Source organism: Pseudophryne corroboree, chromosome 12 (genome assembly GCF_028390025.1).
Source record: "Pseudophryne corroboree isolate aPseCor3 chromosome 12, aPseCor3.hap2, whole genome shotgun sequence".
Classification (NCBI taxonomy): Eukaryota; Metazoa; Chordata; class Amphibia; order Anura; family Myobatrachidae; genus Pseudophryne; species Pseudophryne corroboree.
Window position 1 is genome coordinate 17,627,280 of NC_086455.1, and position 13,946 is coordinate 17,641,225.

The following is a 13,946-nucleotide window of genomic DNA, read 5'->3' on the forward strand; positions in this document are numbered from 1 at the left end:
CTTAATTTTAAATATACTCAAAATATTGCAAAAGCTGAGGGGGGGGGGTTTAAACAAATATTTATGCAGAACCTCTAGGAGAAGGCAGACACTGTCCACCTACGTCTGTGATATCACACGTTGGAGAGACGATGGCTGGTCTGATGAAGAAGTTGGTTAGGTGTGTGCGGTGTGGAGCATTGTTTTAGTTGGAGGAAAGTTGGTCTGAGGTATGGCTTGCATTGATATCCACAGGTGGAGTGCATTATTTCACTTGTGATTCTGTGAGGAGACCTGGATAACGTGAACTGAGAATAGTTTGGGAACCACTACTCTAGACCTTCTATACCACATCCATTAATTTCCATTGTAACGTGCAATGGAATATGCTGACGCTACATAACCAAATGATAATAAATTGCTACCATACCCCGAGAACTAGAACCACTCTGGTCCACCCACCACATTTTCTAGGTTGAAGATCATGAACTGTTTGTACAAATCTCTAGTATTAGTTGTTATACAGGGTCGGACTGGCCCACAGGGGTACCAGGGAAACCACCGGTGGGCCCCACTGCCTGAGGGCCCACTCCTTCCTCTAGGGATCAGGTTCCAGACTGTGCACTTGTATTATACATGGTGGATATTTTGCATTACACTGCACTAAACTAATGTGTATTGTGGCCACACCCCTAAGTATGGGCCCCTATAACTGCATCCCCCCGGTGGGCCCTGCCCCGGCCCGACACCGGGGGGAGGGGGAGATCAGGCTTGTAGACTATGCACTTGAATTATACATTATGCACATTATCTACAGTACTTTACGGTTATTACTCTGGTACATTACCATGCATGCACCAGCAGTATTTACTATATATATATATATATATATATATATTTATATATATATAATTTATCAAGGGGCCCACACCGTGCACACTCTGTTTAGTCAAGCCCCTGTGGCAGCTGGAGACTGGCCACATACCCAAGCATGGGCCCCTACCACTGTATTTCCCCGGTGGGCACTTCATGTCCCAGTCCGACACTGTTGTTATATTATTTATTTTAAGCAGCCTAAAACGTTCTGAATAGAGGCAATGAGCCATACAATACAGTAAGTTATGGCCGTGCTGCAGGTCTGTTGCTAGGCAGTGGTGTATGGCTCATCTATGAGGCCTTTACAGCACAAAGGTGGACAGGATGACACATAATGAGCGCTGAGAGCTGGGCAAATATTAAAATGTTTTATCTCGCCGGCCCTTTCTTCTCTCTTCCTGGGGAGGTAGGCCAGACAAATGAGCACATATAGGATGAATACTGCTGCGTCAGCGGAAAAAAGGATGATATGGACGTTGGCAAAGTGACCATTAGGATTCGTAGATCATTACAAGCGTTGTTACCTCACACTAAATATTAGAGCAGGTCTTCAGATGGAACTCATCCGAGGAATAAAATGATGTAATTTAGAGGGGTCAAAGGGCAGATTTGTTCAGCGCCATTTCCTGAGAATGACAAGAACATTCAGGAGACATCTTCTCTGCCTTAAGCGGAGCCAGATGGACCCCTTTATGAAAGAGTGCTGTCCTTGCAGTGGTTGCCTAGCTACGGTATATTCCTTACATGTAATATACAAGTCCTTTCACAATCCAGGTCAGACAGCCAGGTACCTAGCCACCGCTCACCCCATGTCACTAGGTGGTCATCTACAGCCATAGGATACGTATACATCTGCCATATTTGTGGTCACTTGTGTGAATACACTTTGAGAACTTCAATTCAATAAAAAATAGATCTAAAATAAAACCACCGCCAATTCCAGCTTTACGTTATGGGACATTGCCAGAAAATATGGATATTTACCATCATCTTTACAATGATAGAAAGGCAGCTAATGTTCTCTCTGGGACTTCTAGCCTACCTAGAAACTGAGAGGAACATGCAGATCGTATGGAAGTGATGGGTCATCTCACATGACTATGGGGAAGACGGACTAATCCTCGGACAGTGATTAAGTGGAGAGAAATAAAGTACCAGCTAATCGGCTCCTTCCTGCCATGTTACAGGCTGTTTGAAATATGGCAGCAGCTGATTGGTTGGTACTTTATCTCTCTCCAAGCTTTAATACATCTCCCCCTATGTGGGGGCAGGGTTGCCACTCTCAGGTCCTGGTGCTGCAGGACCCTAATCTCACCTCCCGAGCTGCACATGCTAACTCGGAGTGTGTGACCTCGTGAACTCCCCTTCGACCCTACTGTGGGCCATACATCAGCACTGTGGTTCATGGATGCTGATCACCAATCACAATCATTGTTTGATCGGACCATCAAACCGGGATTTCCATCATGTAGGATTTTCCAGATTCCCCGACCCAAGAGTCAGTAGAATGGGGAATTGGGACAGAACATTTATGGGCCCCTTAAGTCAATGCTGCACTTTTCAGCCTAGTGGTGGTGTGACCGTATGGACCAATAGGAGGCTATATGTCCACACAGTTACTGTGCCCGTCCTTTAAAGTGACTCGGCTGGGGTTGCTAGAGCGATGTCAGCTGCTTCTATAGTCTAATAACACTTAGACCCAAATGAAGACGCGGCATCCTGACACCCCCTCCTCTTTCTCTTGGTAAGTGTTAAGGGTAGTTTAAATGCATCAGAAAAGGTATTGGTAAGACTGTATTAGAAGAAAAGGAGATGGTTCACCATCCTACAAGTACAGCGAATGAGTTTAAATGTCCAACATCCGACGCTTCAATGTTTACACATTTGTGAAACCTATGAGAAATTTTATAGAACATACATATTTTAAGGTTAGCTTACCTGGGTAGAATTCTTCCAAACAATACCACAGAGAGGACACAATGATTAAACATATTAAATGTCCATTAGCCGCCACGGTTCAGCCCGTGTCCTGGATATAAGGTGGCAGCTGTAGGTCTCCGTTTTAAAAGGTCAATTGTAACACCGTTTCTCCATGGGTGCAACTCGTATTTGTACGCAATACCGTTGTCCACGCAACTGAACGATCCTCTGCAGACTGCGCCGCAATCACACTGCGCACGCGTACCTTTCTGATGGCACTCGCAGCGAGGATTTAAGCAGTGATTCACAGGGACTTTTGGGGCCAGAAAACAGGGAGTGGCGGCAAACACGCAAGTGTGCCACGCCTGTTTTTCGGGGCATATATCTGCCTTCAGCTCCGATCATGTACGCAGAAAAACATGGCTCCAGCGTCGCTAATGCCGCAGACAGTCTGCATGACCAAAGACTCTGAGTGGATGTTCCTCGTTATTGCGCCAGTGCTGCGATGGGCATTTATATCCTTTATCTGGGTGGCAGATTCACTTGTGATGATTAGCAAGCCTGGAAAATCGCAGCTGTGTAGGCATGTACCTACAAATATGAATAAGGCCCCCTGTAAATACACATCAGCAGGGCTGGCGACAGAGGGGGTCAAATGGGACACCTGTACCAGGCTCCAAGGAAATACCACTCAGTGCCCAGCAGGGATGTAAGCTGTCTTGTCCAAATAGGGCAGCGAGCTGTAGGCGGTGTGGGCACAGTCTCAGAGTAACAGGAGCTGCTCACATACAGTGACTGTGCAGGGCAAATGTGCGCTGCTCTTCCAGGTTTAGCTCTATTGCAGGCAGTTACGGGACATGTCAGCAGCTCTGCTGGCCAGGATTCCCGTGTCCTGCACCGCCCTCTTCTGGTGGGGGTGAGGGGTGCATGGTACCTACTGTGCGGAGTTTGGGTCTGTATACTGGAGTGCAGTGCAGTGCAGGTGAGTCTCTCCCTGGGGTATGAGTGGATTGGTGAGGGGGTACAGAGCTGTGGGGTGGGGTTTAAGGAATGCAGCATGGAGTAATTAAGAGAGACAGACTATTGGGTGTGTGGGGGGGGGGGGGGGAAGAGGGAGACACAGACTGTGGTGGGTGTGGGGGAGGAAGTAGAGATATATAAATATTCGTATGTGTATAGATAAATAAATATATTGGATTTATTTATTTATTTATTTATTTATTTAATAAGTTACTTATATAGCGCAGCAAATTCCGTTGCGCTTTAATACAATTATATGTAATGTGAGGGGGCCCTGAGATGTCACCGTACCGGGCCCTAAGATTTCTGTTGCCGACCCTGAACATCAGCCATACAGTTCTGGGCTCGTCCTTTGGTTGTGCATAAGAAAAAAAAAAAAAAAATACAGAAGTAGAGAACTGTAAATGGAAATAATTGTCTACGCACGAATGCTTTCATAAACACTTCTGCAGAGACGCAATGTACAGTATTTAAAGTGAAATTGCATTAAAAAAATCTAAAAAAAAATTGTGTTAATTTTAATAAAATAGACAGCATCGGTAAAAGACAATTAACACAACCTCGCATTACACTCTTACACAGCTATAATAAACCTAGTTTCCGGAACTTTCTCATGAACAAAAGTGTATGGAAGGCTAATTACATTGACCAGTTTGATCGCCATTTTCAAGTGTGTACAATTTCACAATTTACTAAAATGCCATTTGCAGAGACGACGCATCACTACAGGTCAGTGCGTCCTTTTGGAAATAAATATTTTTTAGAATTGAATGTGGCACCGTAGGAAAAAAAATTAACAAACTGGCATCTAATGATCTTGAAGAAACTCCTAGACCAGAGGTTCCCGTATGCGGTCCTCAAGGCCTAGCGGTCCAGGTTTCAAAGATATCCATGGCTCAGCAGAGATGGTTAAATCAAATTGACTGAGGCTCTAATTAAGTTACCTGTGGCCAAGCATGGATATGCTTAAAACCTGGTCCTTTAGGGTGTCTTGAACGCGTTTGAGAACCTCTGTCCTAATTAAATCCTCAGCGTTAGTTACTGGCCTGTAATGTAATTTAAGTGCACTAAAACAGCTTTTAAGTTAGACAACAATTATTTTTGACACTGCGGAGTGAAGAATGGCTTCAATGGGAGGCATGATTGATAGATCATCTCCATAGAAGCCACACTAACTCATAAGCCTATACCTGAATCTGCTTCCTGCTGGGGACCAACAACAGTATCCAAGTTCTCCAAGTTCCTTCATCGTCATTACGCAACACTTCCAAGAAGTCTTGAAAAGTGGCTTCATGTCAACTACTATTATCAAGTGCTCTGACTTTTAGAAGTGCTGGGAAAAAAAAGTATTCTCTACAAAGATAAGGAAACAAACTTTTAATCACCATTACGGCACGATACTCTATCTTTCTTGAAACATGTTGGTGGTACACCAAGTTTCTCGAAAGTGCTTTCTGGGTAAGGTGGAGCTGTGCCTCAACCTACTTTCATTTTCAAAATAACAGTTTCCCTTAGTTAAAATTCTAGTTAATTTGAACGTACAAAAGTGTGTTCATTCAAGCAATAAAATAGTCAAATCAATATAACTTGACATCCCCAGGACTAACATTGGTGGAGATCAGACAAAGTGGCCAACTTTGTTGTGAATTCTACAAGCATTGATTGATGATCTTCCAGAGGTAATGGAGCTCAGCAACTGTACTAAGTTATAGCTAAATTCAGAAGGAAATAAATGGCGTTCTTACTTTGCCTTTCATCGTCTAAAGACCACACAGTTTACAATACATATCTAGCACCAATGGGTCATGTTGGGAGGGGGATCCGGTCCATTTGACATAAAAAAAACTCAGACTCTTTGGATCAACCCAACAAGTCCATGTTGCAACGTTATTCTGATCTGCCGTGACAAACTCCTGTTAGAGATTTCACCTGGCAGTCTTCTATTTAAGGCGTAACTCAAGCTTGGATCGGTGCATGTAGACTGGTTTCATCAGCTGCGAAGAAAGTGACCACAAGAAGACTTCTGTGATTGTAAGCCACTCCATGCAATTCTTCAGAGACACAACGAGGGTCACACAAGGGGTTGGATACAGGCCTTAAAAACAGTTTGCCTTTTCAGTGCTTTGCATTCCCGTTTATGTGATAAAGGTTACTTTTTCCATTAGTATTTCCTTTGCTGTTTATGGAATTTAAGGCATTGTCTTTCTGAACCGCGCACAGGGAAGAAAAGTTGATGAAAGAAGGGCTTGCAGAGTGTTCCAAAAGGGTCTTCTGACCTTGGTCTGGTTCCGTGCTAGGCACCTCGGCAGAACCCCTTCGCTTATGGTGGCTGGTGTAGTAGAAGGAGACCTTCTGAAAACTGGGCTGCAGCTCTTCTTTGATGCTCTCCAAGACCTGAAGGAATGACGGACGATTTTTGGGGTTTTTCTGCCAGCACCAATGCATCAATTCATGACTGAAGAAAGTAAAAATAGAAAAAAATAGGTGTACAACTAGAGAAATAATGTTCCTACAAATATAATTTACACTGAAAACATGAGTGCACAATCAACTAAAATCTACAATCGCTATAGCCAAAGTAAAAAAAAGAAAATGACAACACCCCCCCCCCCCCCCCTTCAACCCAAAGCCTTAGCATGACTGCAAATTAAATGCTAAATTATTCCTAATTTCCGTGAAAGGAATCTCCCCAGGCAACTGTAGGTGATTCATGAGCTTCAAGCTTTAATTTCCAATGTGCCATGTCTGGATCTCACCATACAGAGTTGTTTATTGTTACTTTGGTCTCTGAGGAAAATCACAAGACCATGAAGAAACGCGTCAGCACAATCAGACCATAACAGATGGCTATGCCTGGGTCACGGGAGGACATGTACCTATCGGCTATTGGGAAGTTGTCGGCAATTCGACACTCAGATTCAGCTTCCCTAATAAGAGCCAGCTTTAGGTTTCCAAATGCAGTACACTATCTCCCACTCTGCGGAACGTTGGAGCAATTGTGGGAGTCTGGGGGAGCGGTAGAAGAACCTAGTAAAGACCCTGTACATTAATGGATACTGTATTGAATACAGTATTAATATTTAACACTATAGATGGTCTATAGTATAGGCTGTATCACACATTTAAATAATAGGAAAAAGATTAAACATACCATAATAAATAAATACACAAACATAATAGTACCAGTCCTGCACTTTTTAAGCACACATTCTCCCACCTCATGGTAAGGCTCCTGTCTTTTCTTCCTGGTAGCTACTCACTTGTCCAGTGTACTGATTGAGGATTCACACAGCAAACTTGGTAGAAGAAGATGCTACCACTGGCCATGTGCAGCAGCTCTGCTCTGTCCCTCACACTGCATTATGTGGTGGTAGCTCTAGTTATGTTATATACCATTGCTATTGTTTTCATAATTTGAGTCACTTGCCAAGAGGAGGGGGTTTTCTGGGCAACCGGAAACCCCCCCCCCCCCCCCCTGGCGTTTGCCTATGTGGTAGGGACAATGAGGTGGAATGCTTACAGGGAGGCGGAGGTCAGGGACACTGAGGGGGAATTACAGGAGTGTGCGGGCAGGGACACTGAGGGGGAATTACGTGGAGGGTATGGGCAGGGGCACTGAGGGGGGAGTCACAAGGAGGCTGAGGTCAGGGACACCAAGAGGGAATTACAGGGAGGGTGCAGGCAGGGACACTGAGGAGGAATTACAAGGAGGGTGTGGACAGGGACACTGAGGGGGGAGTCACAAGGAGGCTGAGTTCAGGGACACTAAGAGGGATTTACAGGGAGGGTGCAGGCAGGGACGCTGAGGAGGAATTACAAGGAGGGTGTGGGCAGGGACACTGATGGAATTATGAGGAGGGTGCAGGCAGGGAGACCAGGGCCGTCTTTTCGTATGGGCTCAATGGGCTCTTGCCCAAGGGCCCCTGGAGTAAAAGGGCCCTAGGCTGATAGCTGAGGGTCCCCTCTTTCCAGGGGTACCAGATTTTTTTAAATCGGCCATGGGGAACCGGAGATATCCGACTTCAAAGCAGTGGGCCCCATCCAAGACTGTTAATTGTTCTTCCCAGCCAGATATCTTGGGTTCTGTCTGACTTAAGAGTTTTTCTGAGGGTACAATCCAAAATCTGGGACTCTCCCCTTTCAGTGGATACTGGCAGTCTTGTCTCTACTATGCCCAGAACCAGAGATATCAGCCTTCAAGCAGCTGGTCCCTGCTCCAGCTGCACACGCTTAAAATGCAGTTTTATATTTTTGTTGGTGGATTGTTCTGGCTCCTGAAGTCTGATCCCCAAGTCCCCAGTATCTCCTGAAAGGTGGGACTCTCAATTTTTTTTTATCCCATTAAAGCTAAGAAATCTATTTCCAGGAACTGGACATATCTGCAGTAAAGTAAGCTACCCTAACCCCCGGAAAATGATGAATATTAAGTCCACTCCACTATCCACCCCTCCCCTGTGTATTAAACACCCCCCTACCACCCTGGAAGTCATGTACCAGGGCCCCTTCATTCAGCACAAAGTCCCCTTCTACAGCTTAGTGTTCTCCTTCCCGCCCCATTTGTGCAGTATAGGAGTAATTAACAGAAACTATTTCTCCAGGTCCTACATGATAAGCGAAAGATAGAACCCCCCTACCCCCCACGGAACATCAAAGCTGCCGCTGATAGCACTCCCCAACCCTACCGCTGATGGGTGTGTAGAGGGGCCTACACTGCTGTTAAGACAGCTCTGAGGGAGACTGAGGGGGAATTACGAGGAGGGTGCGGACATGGACACTGGGGGGGAATTACAGTTAGGGTACAGGCAGGGACACAGAGGGAATTATGGGGAGGGTGCAGGCAGGGAGACTGAGGGGGAATTACGAGGAGTCTGCAGGCAGGGACATTGAGAGGGAATTACGGTTAGGGTGCGGGTAGGGACACAGAGGGAATTACAGGGAGAGTACGGGTAGGGACACTGAGAGGGAATTACGGGGAGGGTGCGGGCAGGGATACTGAGGGGGAATTATGGGAAGGGTGCGGGCAGGGACACAGAGGGAATTACAGGAGTGTATGGGCAGGGTCACTGAGGGAGCAGTTACAGGGATGGTGCGGGCAGGGACACTGAGGGGGAATTACAAGGAGGGTGTGGACAGGGACATCGAGGGGATATATGCACACATACATACAGTTAAAAGCTCCTCTCTAGGTGTGGTGGTACTACATGTCCCAGCAAATCCAGTTGACAAGGTGTGCTGGGACTTGTAGTCTCAACACAGCTGGACAGGCAGTCACTGGTCTAGATACCTCTCCATACAGAGCTCTTTGTAAGCTGTGATCCAGACTGCCAGGATAGACCATGCAGTGCAGCTAGGGTACCGCAGAAAATGTACAGGTATGCTCATGCTGCACTGCTGACTGGTGCTGATTGTAGTGGCTGCTGTTTGGTGGCAGATCACATGGGACCAATGAGAAGGGGAGCGGATGAGGAAGAGGAGGTGCCTCACCATCATTGTGACTGTAGTCACAGAGAGTGTCAGAGTGCAATACGCTTCTGAGAGTCCGGCAGTGGATGAGCACTGCTAAGGGATGTAGTGAGAACTACTATGTCATTCTAACCCCTTGCACGGGTGGCACTGCCGGGCGGCGCCCCTGGCAAGTGCCATCCTGGCCAATAGGAAGATACACCCCTGCTTATATTATGCATTTGATCTGGCCGCTGTTCTACTCTGTTTTCAGTGGATGTATTTTTGGGGAGCTCCACGGACTAGCAGCTGACCTTGATCAATTTATTCCTATCTCATTGCTATTCAGGGTATCCTAGAATTGTTTATTTGCATTGCCATGGGAAATGACAACACTGCTCATGAAATGCAATAGTAAACTACGCAGCAAGGACAGCAGGGCTGTGCCGTTTCTCAAGGCAATGGAAATGTAATGAGCTCTGCCCAATAATATAAGTACAAGGCTAAAAAGCACGGGCTGAATCTAGAAAGAAAAGGTATAGGACCTAATTCAGAGCCGATTGCTGCTGTGCGTTTTCGCACAGCAGCCGATCAGGTCTCAACTGTGTGTGCGCATGCCAGACAGTCGACGGCCGTCTCAGCCCTGCGGTCGCTGGGTGGGAGGGGGCCGGCCGGCGGCGTTTGGCTACCATTTTAGGGGCGCGGTCCAGGCAACGCCGGAGTGCCAGGACCGTGCAGGGGGCGGGCCGTGGCGGCTGTGTGACATCTCACACAGCCGCTGCGACGAGTAGCTCCCTGGCAGCGCGTAGGAGCTGCGCTGGTAGGGAGCTACTCTTAAAGTACAAAAGCATCACGGCTGTGTGATTCTTTTGTACCTGTGGGGGTGGGGGGGGACTGACATGTGGGGCGGATTAGCCCTGTGCTGGGCGTCCCCCCGCATTCAGGGAAGTTGATCGTAGATGTGTTAAATTTAGCACATCTACGATCAGGTCTGAATTAGGCTCATAGGCTTTAGTGAAAGCTGTACAAGTCAATAAGTAAAAGTTATCTGAAGGTGAAACAATACTCACAGTCTATCGGGACAATGTTCAGGCTTCTCCAGGATCCCATTGTCTATGACAAAGTGAAGGACCTGCTCATTGGCCATGCCTTGGTAAGGCTGTTCTGCTAAAGTGGCGATTTCCCATAGGACCACCCCAAAAGACCTGTGGAGAGAAACAATGTTAGTGTGGCACACAGTAATTCTTGAATGTCCACACAGGTTTTGCTGAACCACTGAGCTGTAGTTTATTCATCAAATGTCAGGATGGCACAGACAGCATTAGCCACTTGCGTGGCATAGTTGCATTGTTTGCGACCACATCAGGCAGTGTGTTAACTGACCTGGTCGCAAACGATGTGACCAGTCAGATACACAGTGTGGGCAGCTGCAGGAAGAGAACTTCCTGCAGCTGCTGCTCTCAGAGGCTCTGCTTCCTTGCACCCTCCCTCAGTGTCTGTCGTGCTGCCAATCACTGACAATTGGTCAGCTCAGCAGGACCCCCCATACAGTGGCTGCAGCCATTAGTGACCGCTGGGGAAATTTAAATTTAAACCACCCCCCCAGCGCCCCAGTATGTACCTAGTAGCTGCAGTGGGCTGCAATTGATTTGCCGCCTGTCGGGATCCCAGGATATAGACGCCGGAATCTCGACAGCAGACAATGCCGACAGCCGGCGTACAGGGGTTATTCCAACTTGTGGGTGTCCATGACACCCATAGAGTGGGAATAGAACCTGTGGTGAGTGCAGCGAGCCACAGAGCCCGCAAAGACACTCTTTGCGCTTGCCCTGCTGCCGGCATACTGGTTGCTGGGATGCCACCAGCAAATCATACTGATCCCGGTGCAGCCACTGGTATAATGAAAGTTGCGATGGTCGTAATATTATGATGTTCCCATGCTTACAGTCCAATGTTCCGATATTTGAAAAAAATAAAAAAAATTGTAACAAACTTTAAAAAAATTTTTTTATTTAAATAAAAATGTTTTGGATAAGTTTAAATAAATATTCATTACCCAATTTACTCATTAACTACAACATCAATTTCCGAGCAGCTTTTAGAATAAAAAAAAAAAATTGTCAGGTGGTTGTGTGGTTCTAGCAATACCATCAGCAAAATATTCCCGCAACCCTGTGACTGACTATACACTGGTCATCTATCAAATCACTGGCCAGCTTGTCCAGCATCAGTCACCTAACCCAAACAAGTCTAAGTCTCCTCCCAGGCACGTGCTCATTAAATTATTCACACCCACATGGTGCACCAGTGTAGCTGTGCTGTGTGTGCAGGGATATGTGAGGAATTAACCCCATCTTTACCATGAGTTTGCAGCTCCCAGAGAAAGAATTGGTCACTTTCACAAGAGAATGGGACAACCTACCCTGTTGTCACATTCCCCTCCCTTTCCCTTCGCCAACCTAGGTGAAACGTACATTGTCTGTGGCAAACTGCCCTCTTTGTCACAGTAAGTAATGTCTTGGTAACAGCATTGTGACGAGCCTATGAGTGGATTTAATCACTGCTTACATGTCTGCAAATAAAAAGCATTTAAAAAAAAACAACAACAAATGAACCTTTTTGCGCTGTCCATCACACGATTTTACTGTCAGCCGTTCACAGTTGTGTCAGTGTCAGGCCCTGCCCAGTATGAAAGTAGAGATGTGTCCTCACGCCTAGTGCTCTTTGCACTATATGACACAAGATGTATTAAGAGATTCATATGGCACTCAGGGGAGAGCCAGCTTTGTACTTTGGCATGTTAGCCTCTTTTTAGACAAACACCAACAGGCTTGCAGTGTACTGGAGAATAGGATTTGCACTTTTATCACAATCACAGCAGTGTAAATTTGCACGACACCACGTGGTGGAATGAATGGAGTTGCTCATTCATGTCAGTTACAGTCTTTTGCATCTTCTTTGCACCACTATAGCTTGCAAATCTACTAGTGGTGCAGAGTGAAGACGTACGTTGTGCTTTTATAACAACAGCAGTGTGAGAATGGAGTAAAATATCAAACTAAACAGATGCATGGCACAGCTCTGTCACATATCATGGCGTGCCACGGGGGGCTTCTTGGCACGATTTCAGGATAGCTGTATGTGCACACATATGTACACAATAAGAGACTTGGAAGTCTATCATCAAACATCTGTAAGGCTCCAATGTGTGACCTGGTCCCTGTCCCCTTAGCGCATTTGCTTAGTGGTGCACGGTCTGGTGTCTATTCAATGTACCACTCTGTGCCACCGGAAGGGTTGTGAAAGCACACTGCTGCAATAAGTCACCACCCATTATTCCACGCACCCCACAGAGGTGAGCAGTACAATGAGAGAAGATGGCTTACCGTGATAAGCTGAAACGTGCGCGGTGGCACATCGCGGAGTATTACAGATTGCAACTTTAATATAAAACACTAACTCTGGTTGAATTTTTGTTTTCAGATATTAGCTCATAGATTTGATGTAATAAAATCCTTTATAACTAATGATGGATGACCACCCATCTTCCAGCGATACGTACCAGACATCTGAGTAGGGCGTAAAGATTCCATCTTTCAGCGACTCAGGAGACATCCACCGTACCGGTAGTAATGACTTTCCCCCTTTCCGGTAGTAATCTGTTTCATATATATCTCTTGTCATGCCAAAGTCTAGAACACAAATACAGAATCAACTGCTACCAGTGCCCTGCGTATTTCTCCCTTCCCCTGGTCACATTTACACCCGTCTAAAGCTCTGTAGGCACACGTTAGATCAGGAACTCACGTTACTGACAGCAGACTTTATAGCACAGCTTAGATATAAAAGCTGAATGATATCAGCCCAGTGATGTACTGCAAGTAGTGCACTGAAGGCTACTCCATCTGTATCCGCCCCATATGTTAGAGATTTCTGGACGACACTTGTTAATTTAGAATACGGTGCTCAGTACAGGCCCTCTGCATTCTCTACTTAAGTAATCTGAGCACTGTAGTTATGTATATACTGTAGGTAAGATTTGTTTTTGTCTGTACCATTTTGTACCTTTGCACTTTGTTATATGTTTTTCCTCTATGAATGGTGCTAAGGAGAAGACCAATGAGATTTTTTTTTGCACGGAACAACCTACCGCCAATCTTTACAGTAAGGTCCTCAGACACCATGCAGTTACGGGCCGCCAAATCCCGATGTACAAATTTTTTGGCGTTCAGATATGCCATCCCGTCCGCTATTTCTCCCGCCATCTGAATCATTTCCTTCAGTGATGGTGGTGTGGCGTTATGATTATTCTGACAAGGAGAAAAATAAAATTACTTCAATTACAACGATCAAAATTCTCATTTTGCATAAACTATAGCCAAAACCAAATCATGTCTGTATTGCAAGAGATAAAATAACTTCTCGAAAATATACGCAATAAAACATAGAATTCTTTTAATTGTGTAGATCAGCGGTTCTCAACCTCAACCTTCAAGTTTTCCCAAAAGGACATGGTTTTTAAGACAATCTGTGGAAGCAGGTGGGATAATTATTGACCCAGCTTAAGCTCGGTACACACCTTTGCAATCCCCATTTGATCGGGTTAAATACTCCCGATCAGCCAAGTGGTGTGTATCCAGCCGTGACCCTCTGTGACCTCCTTTATGGATGTGGACAGCAGTGGCGGTAAGCGGCTCCTCTATGGGATC

The 13,946-nt window shown here is 45.9% G+C and overlaps 1 protein-coding gene across 3 annotated transcripts in view; it reads right to left on the reverse strand.

Moving 5' to 3' along the window:
- Positions 1–4,292: 4,292 nt before the first annotated feature.
- The window catches only part of INSRR (insulin receptor related receptor), a 91,414-nt gene continuing 81,760 nt past the window's right edge, over positions 4,293–13,946 (reverse strand). For all 3 annotated transcript variants that reach the window (XM_063947122.1, XM_063947121.1, XM_063947120.1), the window contains 4 exons: positions 13,388–13,547; positions 12,800–12,929; positions 10,308–10,442; positions 4,293–6,250 (listed from right to left, as the gene is read on the reverse strand). In XM_063947122.1, the coding sequence (XP_063803192.1) occupies positions 5,911–6,250; positions 10,308–10,442; positions 12,800–12,929; positions 13,388–13,547 (765 nt within the window). In that variant the 3' untranslated portion in view covers positions 4,293–5,910. The remainder of the gene's footprint in view (positions 6,251–10,307; positions 10,443–12,799; positions 12,930–13,387; positions 13,548–13,946) is intronic.